At 37.8% G+C, this 21,680-nt stretch overlaps 2 protein-coding genes across 4 annotated transcripts in view; one reads left to right on the top strand and one right to left on the bottom strand.

Annotated features, from left to right (window-relative positions):
• The window catches only part of LOC143296161 (poly [ADP-ribose] polymerase tankyrase-like), a 73,996-nt gene extending 64,334 nt beyond the window's left edge, over nucleotides 1-9,662 (top strand). For all 3 annotated transcript variants that reach the window (XM_076607970.1, XM_076607969.1, XM_076607968.1), the window contains 4 exons: nucleotides 226-419; nucleotides 977-1,063; nucleotides 3,115-3,244; nucleotides 3,951-9,662. In XM_076607970.1, coding sequence (XP_076464085.1) covers nucleotides 226-419; nucleotides 977-1,063; nucleotides 3,115-3,244; nucleotides 3,951-4,084 — 545 coding nt within the window. In that variant the 3' untranslated portion in view covers nucleotides 4,085-9,662. The remainder of the gene's footprint in view (nucleotides 1-225; nucleotides 420-976; nucleotides 1,064-3,114; nucleotides 3,245-3,950) is intronic.
• A 626-nt stretch (nucleotides 9,663-10,288) lies between these two features.
• LOC143296162 (elongation factor 1-gamma-like) overlaps nucleotides 10,289-21,680 on the bottom strand; it is a 28,640-nt gene continuing 17,248 nt past the window's right edge. The window contains exons 9-11 of the mRNA XM_076607971.1: nucleotides 19,104-19,276; nucleotides 11,602-11,726; nucleotides 10,289-10,762 (exon numbers count right to left, since the gene is read on the bottom strand). Of these exons, the coding sequence (XP_076464086.1) occupies nucleotides 10,610-10,762; nucleotides 11,602-11,726; nucleotides 19,104-19,276 (451 nt within the window). The 3' untranslated portion in view covers nucleotides 10,289-10,609. The remainder of the gene's footprint in view (nucleotides 10,763-11,601; nucleotides 11,727-19,103; nucleotides 19,277-21,680) is intronic.

The raw sequence follows: 21,680 nt of genomic DNA, 5'->3' as shown, positions 1-21,680 counted from the left end.
TTTCCACACGCAGGTGCAAGACGACCATCGTTTATGCATTGTCTTAGCATAGTGGTGCGTGCTTGTTTTGCATTTTAGGTCTTGTGTGTTAGATGAATGATGCATTAAAGGTGATCATTATGTACAATGTTTTATACCTCCATGAATGTCAGCCACTCACAGGGTGAAGACCAATATGGTGTACAGATGACATGAGCTTGGTGATGGCAGCCTGTGGTGTTTCAGGTCATGGGTGCAAGGTGAATGCAGTGTACAAGGTGTCGCGGCCAGGTGAGGCGGAGGCCATGAACAACCTAGGCCTGCACAACAACCGCCTGCTGTGGCACGGAACCTCCATGGCCAACGTAGTGTCCATCCTCAGCAGAGGGCTGCTCGTCTCACCGCAAGGAGCCCCCAAGACCGGCAATATCTTTGGGGAGGTGGGTCTGCGTTCCCTGGTGCACTTGCCCTTTTTTTTTTTTTCACCATTGGTGGTTGTTGTGTTTGTGTATAAGGTGACCCCTTTGTCGAACTGGTACCTTTGCCAGTGGCAACAGAATTTGTGTCATTGTCAGTATTTTCTGTTTTTGTGTGTGTTGTTTTTTGTTTGTTTGTTTGTTTGTTTTTCCTTGATAAGACACAATAAGAACTTGCCATCATTAATACCCACTTTTAGACAGTGTCAAGATCGTCAGTTCAGTCTACAATTGTATGCTTTTGGAAAATATTCATGACAACAGAGCAAATTTTTATATTTGTGTGACATGGAAAATCACATCGCATGATGCATAAATTCTTAATTAACTGGTTGTTGATTGCTAGCATGTTCCACAAATGGGATGTGAAAATTTGTTGCTAAAATGATAGAAACTCATTTTGTTTACAATAACATATATATATCTACATAATATCATATATATATCTACATAATGTATTTCAGGAATGTCTGTCAAGCCAGTGCTTGCGCACTATGTGTTTACTGTGGTTTGTATTTCAGGGGGTGTACTTTGCTGACTGCTTCACCAAGAGTCGCAGCTACTGTTACAATGCAGTGGGCAGCTGCAAGGTCATGCTTCTGTGTCAGGTCAGGGTTTTCTTCAGTGGTGAAACTTACACAGTTAAACACCAACATCCACATCTCAGAAGTATTGTGAAAAGCAAGGTGAAAGTAAAGTTGACTGAAGAAATGTCCATATGCATAATTGAAAAAAATAATTTAAAGAATGAAGTCATAGTTGATTGTGCATGCTGTGACTGCTTATATTTCTGGTGATTTAAAGTTGGGTGTAGCATGTCATGTTCCCTGTTCTGATGCAGTCTTGGAAAATGGGCATTTTATTATGGAAAATACCTTACAAAAGCATGAATTCCTTTTCTGAAATACTTCAGTAATTAGCATTGGTCATTAATGAACTTTGGATCATATTTAACACAGGTCATTTAAGCATGGTTAAATGAGAGAATTAACCTCTTCATTGCCCCATGACATATCTATATATAGATGTATAGACATATATATATATATATGTGTGTGTGTGTGTGTGTCTGCAAAAAAGCTTCACTATTTGCCCCATGGCATGCATATGCACCAGCATCATTTCAGGATTATTCACAGTTCTATTTTGAAGTTGATGTGTCCAAATAGCCTCCAGTCAGAGAGCTTGATATGTCTACTTAATTATCTGCAAGGAGCAACAACCAATCACAGTCTGTATGATAATTTCCGGATGTTATTGTCAGTACCACCCTCATGATGCTTTCAAAATGGCAGATGACAAAACACAACCTTACCCATTTGGCTTGAAACAGAAGTATGTTACAATAACTCTAATTGCGATTTTGTCATCCAAGATGTTGTGGAAGCATAAGAAATCATTGATGATGAATTGAGTGCTGGGTGTTGCAAAGTATTGTCAGATAGTTCGCTTGACGTGATGGAAAGTTAGAATGATAATTTGCGTAGAGGAGGGAGGGTGGGGGTTAGTTGAGTATCCAGCAAAGGAGAGAAAGTGGAGCAGGAGGTTGAGAATAACTCTGTGGCTGAACCAAGAGTTGACCTCAATTACAGTTATCCACTTATTTAGGGCGGTGAGGGAGGGTGGTGTGATGAAGGGAGTTAACAGTTTCGTGTGAGTCGTGAATTATGTGTACATCATGGTTTTAGATAAGCACACTTGCAATGATCAAACAGCTATCATCTGCAGGCGAACTTATGAAAAGTGCTGTCCCCCTGCACTATGGGCCAAATGGGTCACTGTTAGCCTCTTACACTGTCTGAAAGTGACCATGAAGTGAGTGGGTGTGGCACAGACTGGAGTTGCAGTTGAAGGACGTGTATATACAATCATTGTGTTAAATGAGCCTAACTTTCCTGTTTTCCCCCTTGTAGTGAAGGTTATAATTATTTTTTTTTAAAAACAAACTAAAACAAAACAAACAAAAAAACCCATGTTATCAAAATTGCAAAAGTAATTGTTCAGATTTCATCAAAAAAACAGTAAAACATTATACAGTAGAATCTACTTCAAGGAGCATACATAAACACTGACAATCACTTCACAGAATGTATATCATTCATTGCTTGGAGGAATTTGGGTATTTTGCATACCTCCTATTCCAACACACACACACACACACACACACACAGAGAGAGAGAGAGAGAGCCGGGAACACACTATCAGAATTTTATATTCTGTTCATTTTCCGTTTGGAAAAGTATGGCTTATGTATACTTTCATGCAGTAGTTGACATGCTAGAAATTGTGTATTACCCTCCACAACCCAAAACTGTCTGGCAAGTAGGAAGCACAAGGCAAAATATTGCTCTGCACTGAAGAGTTTAATTCAGTGAAAATGTTGCTCTTGGTTACTAAGTTCAGAGATTTGTATTGTTGAAGCATAGTGCTGGTCTTCTTTGTCAGATACATTGAAATTGATTTTGTCACGTGTGATTGGAATTAAAATGGGTTTTTTCATCTTTGTGTACCTCTTAATAACTTAGTGGTTGTTCAACCATTGTTTTTTGTTTGTTGTTGTTGTTTTAAATTCACTGCATTCTGCATGAAAACAGTTGCATTTGTAGCTGGTAAAATATTGTTGCTGACCTTGTCCCTGTTGTGTTCCACTCTAACAAAGGTTGCCCTTGGTAACTCCTTTGAGGACTTCAGTCATGATGAGGAAGACCACCATGATGAAGATGTGCACAGCTTGAAAATCTTGGGCAAGATGGCCCCTGATCCAGACTTCGACATCGTGCTGCCCTATGGTGAGTCACTATCCCCCGTGTCTCGTTGGGGGATAGTGGTGACAGTATGTGTGAACTCTGTTAATGGTGCACATGTTTCTGTGAGAGAAAGGTAAGAGAGGTAGAGGAATGATGGGGTCATGGGTGAAGAAGGATGAGTCAGGGGTGGTAGGGGAGTGGTTGGTGAACTGTTACATATGCATACATTTCGCTTTAGCAGTTTTCTCAAAGCTTATGATTTGTCTGCACGTGTAAATTCTATCATTTCTGTGTGTAAGCTCATGAGTTTGAGAAGTGGGAGGAATACAGGGCATTAGGGACTGCAAGGAGTAAAGATCAGTTTCTGCAGTTAACGTTTATGTACCATAGAAAATGACTAACAGTGAAAATTTTAAAATGACTCACAACAATGAAAATTAATGTGTGCATTTATTCTGCAGTTTCATTTATGTACCACAGAAAATGACTCAGTTATGAAAATTAACATGTGCTTTTAAATTAACTGTTTTCACGAAACAGCCACTATTTCCGTAGAAACATTCTGCATTATTGAGTAGTTCTGGAGACCTTGCGATGAATCTGGATAAAAGTAAGATGGAAACAACTTCATTATTCACAGGCTCTGTCAGTCATGGTATATAGTAGTATATAAAGTGATATGGCGTTTGCTTCACAGGTGCAGTGGACGTGTGGTGTTTAATACTGACTACTGTAGATGTGTTTCCAGGCACCACGATGCCGCTGGGACAGTTGAAGCCCATGACGTACGAAGGCAAGACGCCCTATATGCAGTACAATGAGTATGTCATCCACGACCCCAAGCAAATCTGCATCCGCTACATCATCATGTTTGACGGCTGAACACGCTCCTGCCCTGGCACACTTCAGCACATGTGTATTCACCGTTGATAGGGCATTCGCTGCCTCCCCCAAGTCCATCCTTGCATGGAAAACTTTGTAGACTATCACTGCTTACAACACTGTTGTGGTTTTATACTGAACATGTATGACTGGTGTACAGAGGTTTCAGGTTCATGTTTCTCGTTTATTTGACCTGTGCAAGATTGTTGAACTATTTCCCGGAGTGTAAATAGTTAATTTTTAACTTCTGTCATTGAAGGAATTGTGTGTATCATTAGTTTGACATGAAATACAAACAGTGGAGCCCAGAAGATGGTGAACAGGCCAAACAGGACCTAATTTGAGTGGTGATTATGCAGTCAGCAGTGTTTACATCCATTTGACTGTCTTTAGTCATCAAGAGACTGTAGTCATTTGACAAGCCAGTTCCTCACACTGCACCACACCAGCTGTAGCAAATTCAAAGTTTCATGGTTGGTGGGTTTTTTTTGTTTTGTTTTGTTTTAAAGGACTTCATCTTTAGAAAAAAAGGTTTCATCAAGAACTTAATGTCACAGTTCAGCTGCGCAGTTCTGTGATCACCAGTGCATAGTGTGGTCTAGGAGCTGGGCATTGCTTCGTTTGTGTGTAATTTTTACACTGCCAACATCTGGCCTCTGGCTCCCTTTATATCCTTTAGATATGCATATTATTTTGCAATGGGTAAGGTCTGTCTGAACATGATTTGTGCTGCACAAACTGCTGCAGTGTAAGCTTGGGAAATAAAATAAGGGTGGTCTCTGAAATGGTAACAAAAAGATTTTGGAGAAATAGCATTGAATGGTGTGAGACGTCCATTTGTCAAAAGCAGCAGCAGTTTAAAAACAAAAAAATAATTTGGAATATACATGTAAAGAATTTTTCCCTCACTTGTGTAGCTGTCTGTTTTGAAATTTGATCATGGCTTTGACGATAGTTGAAGATATTATTCTCTTGAATTTTTTTTTTTTTTTTTTTCTTTTATAACCATTGTGGTCTATCCAACTTTTTATTAATGCAATGAAGACTACCAAGTTGGATAATGGCAGATTTGGTCTCTTTTTTTCTTTTTTTAACTTTCTACACCATTTAAAAATTTAGGAGTATATACATGTGCTGTAAGCTATTGAAAGATAGGGGTTTGCTGGTTGCTCATACCACTTAAAGTTTTTTTCAAAATGAACTCATGGCTGTTATCGCTTTTTGATATATGCCTGATCATGAATACCAGCATGATGGAATGAAGTTATGGACTTGCATTTGTTCCAGACAAAAATGTTATCAAAATAGTTACCCAATTCTGTCTACTCTCGTTTGGCCCATAGTTTGTATTCCATTGCCATTTTACAAAACTGCATTGGTATGGTGGTGCCAGATACAAGTGTTCTTTGTTATACTTGACATTAATTCAATTTGATTGTCCAGTGTACTCGTGTAGGTTTTGTGTCATATTTTTACAAACTGTGGAATGAGATTTGTGCACATAAATTTAAAGTGGTCATTGTCCTTCTGTTGTTCGGTGTCTCTGAAAGTGTTGTAGGTGAATGGCTCTTGATGTTATATTTTGTACTCACATGCTGTTGTGTGTCTGCTATTTGAATGTTGTCCTGTTGTTAAGGATGTCAGGGCTGTCAAAGTGAAGGAAGAAAAGGAAAATGGATCTCTCATCACCCATGATCATCCATCCCCTCTCCTTTTCCACCAACACCCTTTCCTTACGCCATCCCTCCCCAGAAAGACCAGTGTCTTTGAAGCCTGATGTAATTAACAGCATCTGTGCAGTGTTGGTAACAGCGTTTTCTTTTCTAATTGAGGCAGACTTCATTACTTAAGGTCTGATTCCTTGCATGAATTAATTTGTCGACTTGGAGAAAGCTAATCTTTCTTGTGGGTGGTGGGAGTATGTTGATTTGCAGGTGTTTTTATATCTGATGAAATTCCTTGGAGCAACGTCATCTTCACTTATAGGTGCAGGTTCTGCATTTTTGTATGAAGATTGAATGTAAGGCACTGGCTCCATGTTTTGAGACTTTTTGTCAGTCATGATTCTGAGAACTGCTGGCAGCAAACTGCTCTCCATTCCTGTAGTGTCATAAACAGCAAGTGTGCTCTTCTGTCACTTTATTCATGGATCAGTTTGTGTGTTAGCAAGTTTGAATTTCACACAATGTTCATTTGATTTTTCTTCAATGTAGTTAAATAATTAGTATTGTATGATGAAATTTATATATATTTTTGTTCTTTCAAATATTTTCCCTTTTGTTTCGTGTTCTTTATGCATCTCTTGGCCCGATACATGTAATTGAAATGTTGGTTCATTTGTTAAGTTGTGTTTTTACAGTGTAGTTTGGGACATGGCTTCTTGTGTGTTATTATGAGCAGGTATTCAACCCACAGGAAAATGTGCAAGTACAGGTGCTGCAATCCTTTATCAAAGGGTGAGTGCCATGCCATCAGTTAAGTGATTCCACTGTGGCTCAGTAAAAAAAAAAAAAAAAAAAAAGGAAAACGGACACCAGTGTTCAATCCGTTATCAGTATTTTGTGTGTATGTGGGTGTGCCTCTTCAACGTATCTCCAGAAGTGTCTACTGACAAATCAAAGAAACATTATATATAGCATGATTTTCTTGTGCTTATGTGTGCCTACATGTTAAGTTCATTTGTTTTTTTCCTTTGTTGCATAAAAAACCCACCAAAGTTAAAGGAGAAAAAGGCAATTCAAGTTATTAAAGAAAATAAACCTGCTAAATTAAAGTTCTGTATTTGGCTGCCACTCATTTATTTAAACATTACAAATGTCTTGAGACTTTCTTACAGTCCCCCCTCCTCCAACCATTAAAACACTGTTATGCAAATGGTAAATTCTCTATTGGTGTGTTCACTTGCTTCCCAAATGGATGCACTATCAATATTGACCGTAGTCAATTTTGAATGAAACAGGAATTCTGTGTTGTTTAGATGGGACCAAGCATTAGGCTCAATATTCCGTAATATTTAAGTGACAGTTTTGTTTTTGTTTTCTTTCTTTTTCCTATCTGTCCTTTTGCATTTGTCATGCTGAAAGTGTTGGGGGTTTTTTTCGGTTTCGGGTTAAGTCAAATTTTCTTGGTAGCACCATGCTTCTTCCATCCATCTCAGAAATTTATTAATATACGAATAAATTTTGTTGCCTTTTTAGGGTTTTCTTGTTTTTGTTTTCTTTTACCTCTCCACTCAGATCATTGAGAAGTAGGGGTTTTTTGTGGAATCTTGTTAGTAGTTGTGAAAGTCTTAGAATTGTTGTGCACCCTTCACTACAATCTGAAATGTTGAAGGATCCATCGACAAGTAACAGTGGGTTCCTGTGCTTGTTTATGAACATACTATTATCCCAGTTTTCTCCTTGGAGCATTTTACAAATGACTGTTACTAACGTTTGGGAAAATGCAGCTACTTCTACTAAATCATGCGAGTATATGATGTACAAAAACATTTGTTTTTAAAGTTCTTGTTGGTAGGATTCAGTGTTGAAATGTGTGTGTATACCAACCCATTTGTCGTTCAGAGAAATAAATACTGTCATATAAATGAAGGTTTTTTTTTATCTGAGATTGAGAACATGGAGGTGTGTTGTCAGATGTTACACAGCAAGAACAAAATAATTGACAAATGATGAAATATAAAGCACTAATTTCAAATATGATAAAACAAACACTTCTCTGTGCAAGATGGCTTTGCAAAGAATGCACATAACTGCCAATGTTGTGCACTGTTGATTATCAAACTCTATTAGCCATGCATTCATTCAGGGTCTTCGACAAACCTGGCAAAGATAAATATGTAATCACCAACTACAATGAAGACAGACTATTTCGAGCCATTACTGCAAAGAACTTTCCAAAAGCTTGCTAGCAAAAACGTATCCAAATATTTCCATGTGGGAATCCCTCTCTCTTTTAAAGAGTACAAACATCTAAAAACGCTGGTTTGTTTTGAGGCTGAACTGCCTTAGTCTTAACCATACGAGTGCGTCGGCTGGCGTCCTGCATAAAGTGCCATTACAAGATGTCCACTGACATCCTGCCTGTATTTTGATTTTTCCTTCATCAGATTTTGGTACAATGACGACAGACTGAATGTTTAATGTGTCTGGATTATACCATTTAAGTAAGTGTTCGTCAGGTGGAAAACCCCCTTTTCTTCCCTAAGTAACTGATGATTTGCTAACTTGAGCACACACGTAAAGAGGGTTTGCTTTGTCAATTGATAACAAATGGTCGATATCAGCGGATTTACACAACTTTACAAGCTGTGCTTATGAATAATGGTGGGAGATCCTCTGTCTTGTCTTGCGGTATGTTTGAACTCAAAGGTAATGACAAAGACCACAAAACTGTCAAGAACATCTGACTCCTTCAGTCCATCTATCCAGTCGGACATCATTTCCAACTGAACGAGTGACCAGACTGACAGTGAAGGCACAGTACTTTCACATAATCTGAGAAGAGGGGGGGGAGGAGAAACAGAGGAGTGGTTAAGACAAAAGATTAAGGCCTGACAGGGTGTGGTAAGTGGGCGCTGCCCAGCTGGCACTATTTTTAGTGACCAAGTAGGAATGGCAGCAGCCAATAATCCATGATTTTCTTGAAACACAGGGTTGAGAGACAAGACAGGAATCATGTTTTTGTCTTTATCACCCTTTTTGTCCTTATCAGTTGACCTATATATTTAGAGAAGTCAAACCGGACGCAGAGCAGATCCTTGTCGAACCAGTATATAACCAGGAGGCAGGGACTGTCATCAAAGCACCCTCTCCTCAAAAGGGGTACGCTCTTACATGTGTGAGAAAAACTTGGTACCTCACTTTCTGAGAACATCGACCTTTTATCTTTACCAAACCCATGTATGTCGTTGCCCAAGTTACAGGACTAAAGTGTTGTAAATGTTTTCATAAACTCATAAGCCGTTTCTTATTCTTTCACAGGTATTATCAGATAATAAGCATGCTATTTCCAACTTTTATTTTGTTTTTCTTTCAGGGTGTCATTATGTGGAGAGAAAAAAAATCATTTTGAAATACCTGGAAAGTTATCTAGATTCAAAATGGAGAAATCCCTGGAATTAGAATCTGCATGAATTTTCTTTTACAAAAACATTTTACTTTCATTCTGTATCCTGTAGTTTCTGTGTTAGAACCTTTTTAAATTCATTTCCCCTAAATTCTCAAAATTCCGTGTGTTTTTTCTCTCTCTTTTTTTTATACTTTACAAAATTCTGGCACTGAACTGGTTACAAAAGAAAAGATAATGTATTGTTTTATACTTGTTACTCAATAATGCTCATCCTGTTTCACAGATGGGATTTGGAGTTGCACATCTGTTTCTGCATTGAAGATTAACATTAGGATGTCTGCATCTGAGGACTGGTTGACATCAGTTGTACATCTGTTTCTGGACTAACATCTGCTGTCTGCATCTTTGAGGACTGGTTGACATAATAATAATTATGGTATTTATAAGGTGCAAAATCTTGATGAAATCAACTCTAAGCGCACAACAAAAAAGAGAACAAAAAAAGAGATCTACATGCACACACAAGCTGTAGGCCATATGACTCTAAACACAACTAATTAAAAAAATGTACAAATATTTCTGCATGTACCCACCCACCCACACCAGTACACACACACAAACCCACGCATACACACCTACATCAGTTATGCATCCGCCTCTAAATGTTCACTGGGTGTCTGCATCTTTGAGGATGGTTGATGTCTGGATCCCACATGTATCTCGTGTGCTTGATCCATAAAAAAAAAAAAAAAAATCTAGAGTTGTGGTCCTTGCCAGAGCTCTGAACGTTACTCACAATGTACATACAATTACATGTGGAAAGTTAATAAGCCTCTGAAAAGGCATAAGGGACAAGTTACTTTCATAAGAAACAGGTTGTGGACCCTTTCTTTTCAACAGGAGAGCAGCAAACTCCAGACTTGTTAACAAATCTGAGGCGATTAGTACTGCTGTCATCAGAGGGGCTTATAACACTGAAACAAACTGGAACATGGATGGCAGTGAAAGATGGCCACAACCCCACCACTCTCCTCCATTTAAACATAAACCAATCTATTTTTCTGAGAAAAACAACACTGACATATTCTTACACCAGACTGACACACACAAACCCTTACACACACACACAATGCGTATTCTCTCAACCACAAGCACTTTGGGTCACTTTATTGGGCGATAAGTTAATACTGGCACTCTGCACAAGTTGGCAAGGCACCATCAACACCAGGGATACCCCCATGAAATCCTGTGAATGTGACCAGTTTGTAAACCCTCCTTAGAGAAACCACCCTCAATCAACATTGACCTGACATTCACTGATCACAATCGACAGATGCAGCAGTTTCTCACAGTGGGATTTACAAATGACCAACAGATGCTGCAGATGATATTGGTCACTTCCATATTTTCAACAAGGTTTCCAAGAGTTCTTGATGTCCAGGCCTTGTGATGCGTTTACTTGAAGATTTTGCCGTCATAGAATTTCTTGCCGCCAAAGTCACCCTCCCACAGCAAGTATTCGTTGATGGTCTTCTTTGCGGCTGGGTCATCAGGATCCAGTTTGGTCCATTTGTAGGACTCGTAGTCCACCGTCCAGTCATTACACAGCTGTTGCAACACAGGAAAAACTGACTTAAGTCAAACACTGGCCCAGTTGTCTCGGTTTCTTTCATTAAATCATTCTCTCTGTCTAAACAGTGTTATTATCCTAACTACACAAAGGTTGTGAGGCATTTTGGTCACCCCAACACAACAGAAGTTGAGTGGGAACTCGGTGTACCTAACCTTTCTGTTCCCTCCGGAACTAACACCACCAGATCAGGAGCATCTGGTTGTGAAAGACTGAGAGGGGATCAAAGCATAGCAAGCTGCTGAAGAAAGAATGACACAATAATAATTGAAAACCAAACTTTTACATCTACCAACATGACCAATGGGTATAACTTTTTCAAATGAAAACCAGTAAATTAGATGGCCTGTTTAAAGTATGTACCACCTGTTATTTCATATATATATATATATATATATATATATATATATATATATATATATATATATATACACATATATATATATATACATATATATATATATATCAAGACAGATTACAGTAAATAAGTGTTCATATGTTAGTAAAACAATGTTAATGTAGTATTTGTTTTGTTCTTCTATAAAAAGTCACTATCTTCAACCAACCTGCAACCCTGAAACTGCCCCTTTGCGGTTGGCTGGGCCAGCAGCAGAAAGATTTGAACCTACAGTTAATGCTAAATTTTCAACCAGTCAATTCTCTTTACAAACTTAGCACAACATAAGAGTAATTAATCTTATCACATTCTGTGAATCTTTCAGTGTATTTTATAAAAAAAATTTTTAACCCCCCACCCCACGTTGCTCAAAAGCAACACAAAGAACACTTGTCCATACATAGTACACAGTCAACTCACTGTGAATGCCAGTTCGTGAGAGCGCCACACCCAGACACCTCCGATCTGACTTTTCTTGTTTTCACCAAAGATGATCATGCTGGCGAATGCGTTCTTCCTCATTTTTTCTATTCTCTGGAACATTCCTGCACACAGTCGAGTCATAGCAGCATGTCAGCAATGTATCAACAACAACAACAAAAAAAAAAAAAGAGAAAAAAGTATCAAGCAGACTCAGTTCATTTAGCCTTCTGCAATGTCACTGCTTTTTTAACATGTGTATCAAAAAGGTTCTTTGCTATAAAAGGATTTAATTGCCAACCAAGAACTGAGTTCCATCCTATTCACAAGCTTCATCAACTCCCTTGTTTGGCCAAAAGAAAAGAAAAGAAAAAAGAAATTATGTGCATGACAGACCTTGCCATTACCAAAGAACAGACAAAGGAAGCAGGAATTCTTCACATCTCAGTTTACAAATGTGCATGCCAACAATTTTGTTAACTTACCAGCACAGACTACAAAGGACTGAAGTAGGAGGAACACATCAGTACGGCGAGTGAAGGTGTTTCTCGATCACCATTATCAGACCCCATACTCATCATTTGTGTTCCAAGATAAAGCACAGAATAACTGGATAAGGTTCATTTCCACTAGACAACAAACAATAGCACTGAATTTGGGAAAAAGACAGTTTTACATTCAACTCTCATGTAACATTTTAGGCTCCTACAGCTGCAGTTACGTTTTGAAAAGAACAAGGTCAAATTATAAATATAACCATAAAAGTTTATTTGGTAGATTTTTTTGTTCGTTTGGTTTTTTTGGGTTTGTTTTTTTTTGTTAGAAAAGTATACATTCAACAGCAAATTATACACACTGGACTGAGACCGCTGTTACATATCAGTACTGCAAGGTGTTTTTCATCACAATAATAAGACTCCATACTCATCACTTGTGTTCAAAATGAGGCAAAACAGTCACTCAACTGACACTGGTAACATATTTCCTGAATGGAAGACAACTTTTTTTCTTGATTTCAGGCCAGACCACTTTACAAACCAAAGCATCTTATTTAGAAGATTACTTCAGTTTTTGAAGCCATTCTGTATGAGAATTCCGTTCAAATAATCAGCCCATGCAAATGTCTGTTTTATTTCACATGCGTCTGAGGTGTGATCATAATTATGACAAAAACAAAAGACATACATATATTCTTCACATCTCTGTTTACAAATGTGCAAGCCAACAATTTTGCTAACCTACAATCACAGAATATAATTCATGTGCATAAGGAAGTGGAACACATCAGTACGGCGAGTGAAGGTGTTTTTCAATCACTATAATCAGACCTCATACTCATCATTTGTGTTCATGCTGAAGCACACAATAAGGTTAATTTCCACTGGACTACTAGTAAACAATAATAGCACTTATTTTGGGAAAAAGATTATTTTATACTGAAATAAGCTTTTAGATTCTTATTGCTGCAGCAACATCTTATAAAGAACAAGGGCAAATTATAAACTACAAAAAGAGGCAATGAATTTTTACAAAGTAATATACATTCTACATCAAATAACTGGACAAGATGAACTGAGAACACATCAATACAAGCGAAGTTGCTTTTCTATCACTGTTCAAAACGACGCATTGCATAGATGCAAACAGTGCGTACTAAAGATAACTATGAGAGAAGTGCAGACATCACCAACAGCTAGCTTAAGACATTTTTGATATGTACCTAACACAGAAAATCACCCACTTCATTTCTCTTACTGACACACTAAAGTTATTTTGATTCTAATTTTAAGTTATATGAAGATTTGAATAGTACACTTTCCCTCTTAATTTCAACTGAACTTATCAAAAAGTTGGACTGGCAGTGGCAAGAACACATCAGTACGGCGAGTGAAGGTGTTTTTCATCACAACAATAAGACTCCATACTCATCACTTGTGTTCAAAATGAGGCAAAATAACAGCTTAGCTGAACACTTTGGTGTACACTTTGATACCATAATTTTCCGACTGCAAGAGTTAGACACACACACCCATCCCCCGCCCCCTTCTTCTTGAGTTCTGGTCTGGTAGTTTTATAAACCAGAGCATATTATCTCTAAATCAATTCAGTTTTGGCTTCCATTCTGTACAAGAACTGTTCAAATAATGAGATGCATGAATGTCACATATTATTTCATGTGCTCCTTAAGTGTAGATCATGATGATCACAGAACAGTGTTCCCACTTCAGCAGAATTTCAAGTGTGATCATGAGGGATGCAAACCAGTTGCTGGGAGCTGGGACTTCCAAATTCGATTAAAAATGGAATAGCAGACTCACTCATGATCCTGATTACAGCTGTATCATTTAAGCCAATGTTTTGTTTTACTTTGACAACACTGGGTAGCAGATCGCAGTTGCATTATCTTCTGAGCAATATATTTTTTGTGCCCTACGATACAGAACGTATTAAACAAGTTACAGATGAATTACATTCTCCCTGAAAATCAGGGGGGAGCACCTTATATTATAGTTATATATTAAAAAAGTGAAAAAGCAGTAGTAAACCATTATATCATATTTCTCAAGTGGACTTGGTCAAGAACACATCAGTACGGCGAGTGAAGGTGTTTTTCATCACAGTGATAAGACTCCATACTCATCACTTGTGTTCAAAATGAGGCAAAACAACAGCTTAGCTAACAACACTTTCATATCATAATTTTCAGACTACAAGACCAACCTCCTCCTCGATTTCAGGCCAAGTAGCTTTATAAATCAGAGCATCTTATTTAGTAGTCAAATCTTTTATCTGTATGAGTTCTGGTCTGGTAGTTTTATAAACCAGAGCATATTATCTCTAAATCAATTCAGTTTTGGCTTCCATTCTGTACAAGAACTGTTCAAATAATGAGATGCATGAATGTCACATATTATTTCATGTGCTCCTTAAGTGTAGATCATGATGATCACAGAACAGTGTTCCCACTTCAGCAGAATTTCAAGTGTGATCATGAGGGATGCAAACCAGTTGCTGGGAGCTGGGACGTCCAAATTCGATTAAAAATGGAATAGCAGACTCACTCATGATCCTGATTACAACTGTATCATTTAAGCCAATGTTTTGTTTAACTTTGACACAACACTGGGTAGCAGATCGCAGTTGCATTATCTTCTGAGCAATATTTTTTTTTTTGCCCTACTATACAGAACGTATGAAAAAAGTTACAGATGAATTACATTCTCCCTGAAAATCAGGGGGGAGCACCTTATATTATAGTTATAAATTTAAAAAGTGAAAAAGCAGTAGTGAACCATTCTATCATATTTCTCAAATGGACTTGGTAGAGAACACATCAGTACGGCGAGTGAAGGTGTTTTTCATCACAGTGATAAGACTCCATACTCATCACTTGTGTTCAAAATGAGGCAAAACAACAGCTCAGCTAACAACACTTTTGCAAGACCAACCTCCTCCTCGAATTCAGGCCAAGCAGCTTTATAAATCAGAGCATCTTATTTAGTAGTCAAATCTTTTATCTGTATGACTGTTTTTACCCCGCCATGTAGGCAACCATACTGTTTTCGGGGTTGCGCATGCTAGGTATGTTCTTGTTTCCATAACCCACCAAACGCTGACATGGATTACAGGATCTTTAACGTGTGTATTTGCCCTTCTGCTTGCATATACACACAATGGGGTTTCAAGCACAAGAGGGTCTACACATATGTTGACCTGGAAGATCAGAAAATCAGAAAAATCTCAACCTTTACCCACCAAGCACCGTTACCGAGATTTGAACACGGGACCCTCAGTTTGAAAGTCTAACGCTTTAATCACTCTGCTGCTGAGCCCGTCAAACTGTTCAAATAATGATCCTGTTCGAATGCCACATTTTCTTTCATGTACTCCTTAAGTGTGATCATGATGCTGACAAAGTCCAGTGTTCCCACTTAGGAGGCAGAATTTCAAGTGTGATCATGAGTGATGAAAACCAGTGGCTGGCAGCTGGGACTTCTGAAATTGATTAAAAATGGAATAGCAGACACACCCACGTTCCTGATTACAACTGTATCATGTACGCCAATGTTGTTTTACTTTGACACAACACTGGGTAGCAGATCGCAGTTATTATCTTCTGAGTGATATATTTTTTGTGCCCAACAATACAGAATGTATTAAACAAGTTACAGATGGAATACTATCTCTCTCAAAAACAGAGGGAGCATGTCATATTATAGTTATAACTAAAAAATAGAATATAAAAAAAGCAATAGTGAACCGTAATATCATATTTCTCAAAATTAAGAGTGGAATTGGTAGAGAACACATCAGTACGGCGAGTGAAGGTGTTTTTTCATCATGACAATAAGACTCCATACTCATCACTTGTGTTCAAAATGAGACAAAACAACGGGTCAGCTGAAAACACTTTGGTACCATAATTTTCTGACTGCAAGACCAACCTCCCCCTTGATTTCTGGCCTGGTAGCTTTACAAACCAGAGCATCTATTTTGAAAGTCAATTTTTGGCTTCCATTCTGTACAAGAACTATTCAAATAAGCTGTATGAATGTCACATTTTATTTCATGTGCTCCTTAAGTGTGATCATGATGATCACAGTATCCAGTGTTCCCACATAGGAGGCAGAATTTCAAGTGTGATCATGAGGGATGCAAGCCAGTTGCTGGGAGCTGGGACTTCCCAAATCGATTACAAAAAGGAATAGAAGATATACACATGTTCCTGATTACAACTGTATCATGTAAGGCAATATTTTGTTTTACTTTGACACAACACTGGGTAGCAGATCGCAGTTGTTATCTTCTGAGTGATATATTTTTTGTGCCCAACAATACAGAATGTATTAAACAAGTTACAGATGGAATACTATCTCTAAAAAAAACAAACAGAGGGAGCATGTCATATTATAGTTATAACTAAAAAACAGAATATAAAAAAAAAAGCAATAGTGAACCGTTATATCATATTTCTCAAAATTAAGAGTGGAATTGGTAGAGAACACATCAGTACGGCGAGTGAAGGTGTTTTTTCATCATGACAATAAGACTCCATACTCATCACTTGTGTTCAAAATGAGACAAAACAACGGGTCAGCTGAAAACACTTTGGTATCATAATTTTCTGACTGCAAGACCAACCTCCCCCTTGATTTCTGGCCTGGTAGCTTTACAAACCAGAGCATCTATTTTGAAAGTCAATTTTTGGCTTCCATTCTGTACAAGAACTATTCAAATAAGCTGTATGAATGTCACATTTTATTTCATGTGCTCCTTAAGTGTGATCATGATGATCACAGTATCCAGTGTTCCCACATAGGAGGCAGAATTTCAAGTGTGATCATGAGGGATGCAAGCCAGTTGCTGGGAGCTGGGACTTCCCAAATCAATTACAAAAAGGAATAGAAGATATACACATGTTCCTGATTACAACTGTATCATGTAAGCCAATATTTTGTTTTACTTTGACACAACACTGGGTAGCAGATCGCAGTTGTTATCTTCTGAGTGATATATTTTTTGTGCCCAACAATACAGAATGTATTAAACAAGTTACAGATGGAATACTATCTCTAAAAAAAACAAACAGAGGGAGCATGTCATATTATAGTTATAACTAAAAAACAGAATATAAAAAAAAGCAATAGTGAACCGTTATATCATATTTCTCAAAATTAAGAGTGGAATTGGTAGAGAACACATCAGTACGGCGAGTGAAGGTGTTTTTTCATCATGACAATAAGACTCCATACTCATCACTTGTGTTCAAAATGAGACAAAACAACGGGTCTGCTTAAAACACTTTGGTACCATAATTTTCTGACTGCAAGACCAACCTCCCCCTTGATTTCTGGCCTGGTAGCTTTGCAAACCAGAGCATCTATTTTGAAAGTCAATTTTTGGCTTCCATTCTGTACAAGAACTATTCAAATAACGAGCTGTATGAATGTCACATTTTATTTCATGTGCTCCTTAAGTGTGATCATGATGATCACAGTATCCAGTGTTCCCACATAGGAGGCAGAATTTCAAGTGTGATCATGAGGGATGCAAGCCAGTTGCTGGGAGCTGGGACTTCCCAAATCGATTACAAAAAGGAATAGAAGATATACACATGTTCCTGATTACAACTGTATCATGTAAGCCAGTTTTGTTTTACTTTGACACAACACTGGGTAGCAGATCGCAGTTGTTATCTTCTGAGTGATATATTTTTTGTGCCCAACAATACAGAATGTATTAAACAAGTTACAGATGGAATACTATCTCTCTAAAAAAAAACAAAAAAAAAACAGAGGGAGCATGTCATATTATAGTTATAACTAAAAAACAGAATATAAAAAAAGCAATAGTGAACCGTTATATCATATTTCTCAAAATTAAGAGTGGAATTGGTAGAGAACACATCAGTACGGCGAGTGAAGGTGTTTTTTCATCATGACAATAAGACTCCATACTCATCACTTGTGTTCAAAATGAGACAAAACAACGGGTCAGCTGAAAACACTTTGGTACCATAATTTTCTGACTGCAAGACCAACCTCCCCCTTGATTTCTGGCCTGGTAGCTTTACAAACCAGAGCATCTATTTTGAAAGTCAATTTTTGGCTTCCATTCTGTACAAGAACTATTCAAATAACGAGCTGTATGAATGTCACATTTTATTTCATGTGCTCCTTAAGTGTGATCATGATGATCACAGTATCCAGTGTTCCCACATAGGAGGCAGAATTTCAAGTGTGATCATGAGGGATGCAAGCCAGTTGCTGGGAGCTGGGACTTCCCAAATCGATTACAAAAAGGAATGGAAGATATACACATGTTCCTGATTACAACTATCATGTAAGCCAATGTTTTGTTTTACTTTGACACAACACTGGGTAGCAGATCGCAATTGTATTATCTGCTGAGCGAAAAAGTTTTTATGCCCTACAGTACAGATGCAATACACCAGTTACACATGAAATATTGTCTCCCTAAAAACAAGGGAGAGCTTCTTAAAAAAAAGAAAAAGAAAAAAAAGTAGGGAAAAAAACAAAACAAAAAATAACCCAATAGTGAACCACTGTAGCAAATTTCTTGAAATTTGAAGTGGACTTGGTAGAGAACACATCAGTACGGCGAGTGAAGGTGTTTTTCATCACAACAATAAGACTCCATACTCATCACTTGTGTTCAAAATGAGGCAAAACATAGACCTTTACAGTGCTCATTATCTCTGGATAACTTCAGTTACGCAACAAATAGTTCAGACAACACCCAGTACAGTTGAGGTTACAAAAACACTCACTCAGATTCATAAAAAAAAATTAATCTAAAATACATGCAGACCATAAAAAATATCTATCTTTAAAATGATAAGCAGACAGGCAGTGTTTGTCCAAGCATCCAAAACAAAATGTCCTCGAAGAATTGTTGAGAAATAAACCCATGCAGCGTAAAAATACCTCACTACCCCTCCACATGTTCAGTTTTCCAATACCCTTGTACAAACAGCTCACCTGATACCAGGTTGCAGGTTTGGAAAACAAGGTTGTCAGACAGATCCTCAACGTATTCACACTGCCAGATCGAGTAGTTCTCTTTGTCAAATTTGCTCCAGAAATAGGGCAGGGCTTCTTTCTCTGTGTCCAAGTTGGAATAGGTCCTCTTCCACTCATCCATGTCAAATGAGCTGTACAAAAATCACAGAATTTGAATACAAATATTCAACAACTACTGGGGAAATAAAAAGAAAAAAAAAAAAAAAAGAATGAAAGAAAGAAAAGGGGTAAGCAAAAAAGAAGAAAAGGGAGTGTGCTTGGTTGCAGAAACTTCCAACAACATAAAATTGATATGTGTGTGAAGCATTTACAAGTGTACTTTGTTATATTTTCATCAAAGCTTGCCTCATCTACTAGTAGTTTGATGGTCTTAGACACATCTCGCACACACCAGTGATTTCCTATACCAGTCCCCTTTGCAGATATCATGACCATTACAGCTGGAGAACCACATCTTTTTGCCAAGAATGTGTAACTGCTTTGTAACATTCATTCTCACACAGGATTGCTACTAAGCTATGTGCTGGAATGCATGCATCATTCTGACAAGTTGGGACCCCTCCATAAAGAAGTGTTTGACAAGAAAATGACAAGAAAAAGCTAACATGGAAAGCTACAGCGAAAAATAAACGACTGAATCATGATTCTCATATTATAAACTTGCTTTGTTTACATGCTCCAGTAAAAAATGAAAGCTCGTAATTTATTGGAACACAAGTACCCGGGGCTTCATCAGTGGTTCCTTAGATCAGAATCCACATATCAAAAGATGCGGCTGAAAAAAAGTGTCATCATGTGAAGCCTTTCCCATACAGACAGGAGAATCTGAATGTAAGCCACGAATACTAAATACACACATACAAAAAGGATCAGTGGTTGATAGTGAAACCACTGGGCAAAACCAATAAGCAAGACAGCCAGTCCTCTGAATTACACAAAAATGCATAATGTGTGTGTACACATGTGTGAGCTGACTTCACCTACACATTCTTAACTCTGCTTTGTTTTCACTTCATCAGTGGTTCCTTTGTGGTCACAATCTGTTTCAAAGAAGCAGCTGATAAAGAGTCATGTAGACCTCCAGTTTCTTTCATGCAAAAAAAGATCAACCAGAAATGATCTTAATAAATCAAATTAGTCCATGTTCCCTTACAGAAGTTGGGGTAAGGGAAATTTTTTTAGTCCTTTATAAAATAAATCTTGGGGAAAGGGAAATTTTTTTTTTTAGTCCTTTATAGAATAAATCTTAATTCTATGCAATATTAATAAACCCAAAAGTTAGAAAACTTTTTTTTTAAATTCTTTTTAAAAAAGTTTGATGATTATAGATTTACTTTGGTTACATGCTCCAGAAAGTTTAAAAAAGACACACAAAAAAAGGAAGCTTGTGGCAATATGGAACATGCGTGGCAATACAGAACACTAGTATCCTAGGCTTCATCAGTGGTTCCTTAGATCAGAATCCACATGTCCAAAGATGCGGCTGATAATGTGTCATCATGTGAAGCCTTTCCCATACAGATATCAAGGAGAATCTGAACTTAATAAAAATACACATACACCAGGTCTTTGGTTAACCATAATCACTGTAAAGTGCAAGCTCAAAGCCTTCTGAACAGACACATCAATTCACAGCACTTCAAAGCCCAGTATCATTTCTAAACTGGCACTGTTCAAAAACAGCCATTAATACAATATACAACAACAATATTTGTATTTGCATTTCTTTTTATCACAACAGATTTCTCTGTGTGAAATTTGGGCTGCCCTCCAGGGAGAGCGAATTGCTACACTACAGCGCCACCCATTTTTGGGGGGTATTTTTTCCTGTGTGCAGTTTTATTTGTTTTTCCTAAGTGGATTTTTCTACAGAATTTTGCCAGGAACAACCCTTGTGTTGCCGTGGGTTCTTTTATGTGCACTAAGTGCATGCTACACACGGGACCTCGGTTTATCGTCTCATCCGAATGACTAGCATCCAGACCACCACTCAAAGTCTAGTGGAGGGGGAGAAAATATCGGCGGCTGAGTCGACATTCAAACCAGCACACTCAGATTTTCTCACTCATAGGCGGACGCGTTACCTCCAGCCTTCACTCCACATGTATAAATACACACACGCACAACCTTTTTTTAATAATTTTTTTTTTTTTTAATATATATAATATTAATATATTAACATATATAATATTAATATATATATAAAAATCGAACATGGAGTCCCACAGGAATCTGTTTTAGGCCCAGTGCTCTTCACACTGTACACTGCTCCTCTCGCTGAAATTATCATCCACCATAATGTCAGTCATCATTCTATGCTGATGACACTAAACTCCAGAAGAGTGATACCCCTGAAAAATTGTTGTCGCTCTTGCAAGAAACATCAACCTGCTTCCTCGACATTCAAAATTGGATGACCCTAAATAAGTTACAAATGAAGGCGGACAAAACTGAAGCAATGATCATAGAACTAAACAAAAACTGTCTTCCATCACAATTGACACAATCCAAACTTGGCAGTACAGCCATCCCTCT

Source organism: Babylonia areolata, chromosome 21 (genome assembly GCF_041734735.1).
Source record: "Babylonia areolata isolate BAREFJ2019XMU chromosome 21, ASM4173473v1, whole genome shotgun sequence".
In the NCBI taxonomy this organism is placed as follows: Eukaryota; Metazoa; Mollusca; class Gastropoda; order Neogastropoda; family Buccinidae; genus Babylonia; species Babylonia areolata.
This window is presented reverse-complemented; position numbering and strand designations above follow the sequence as displayed.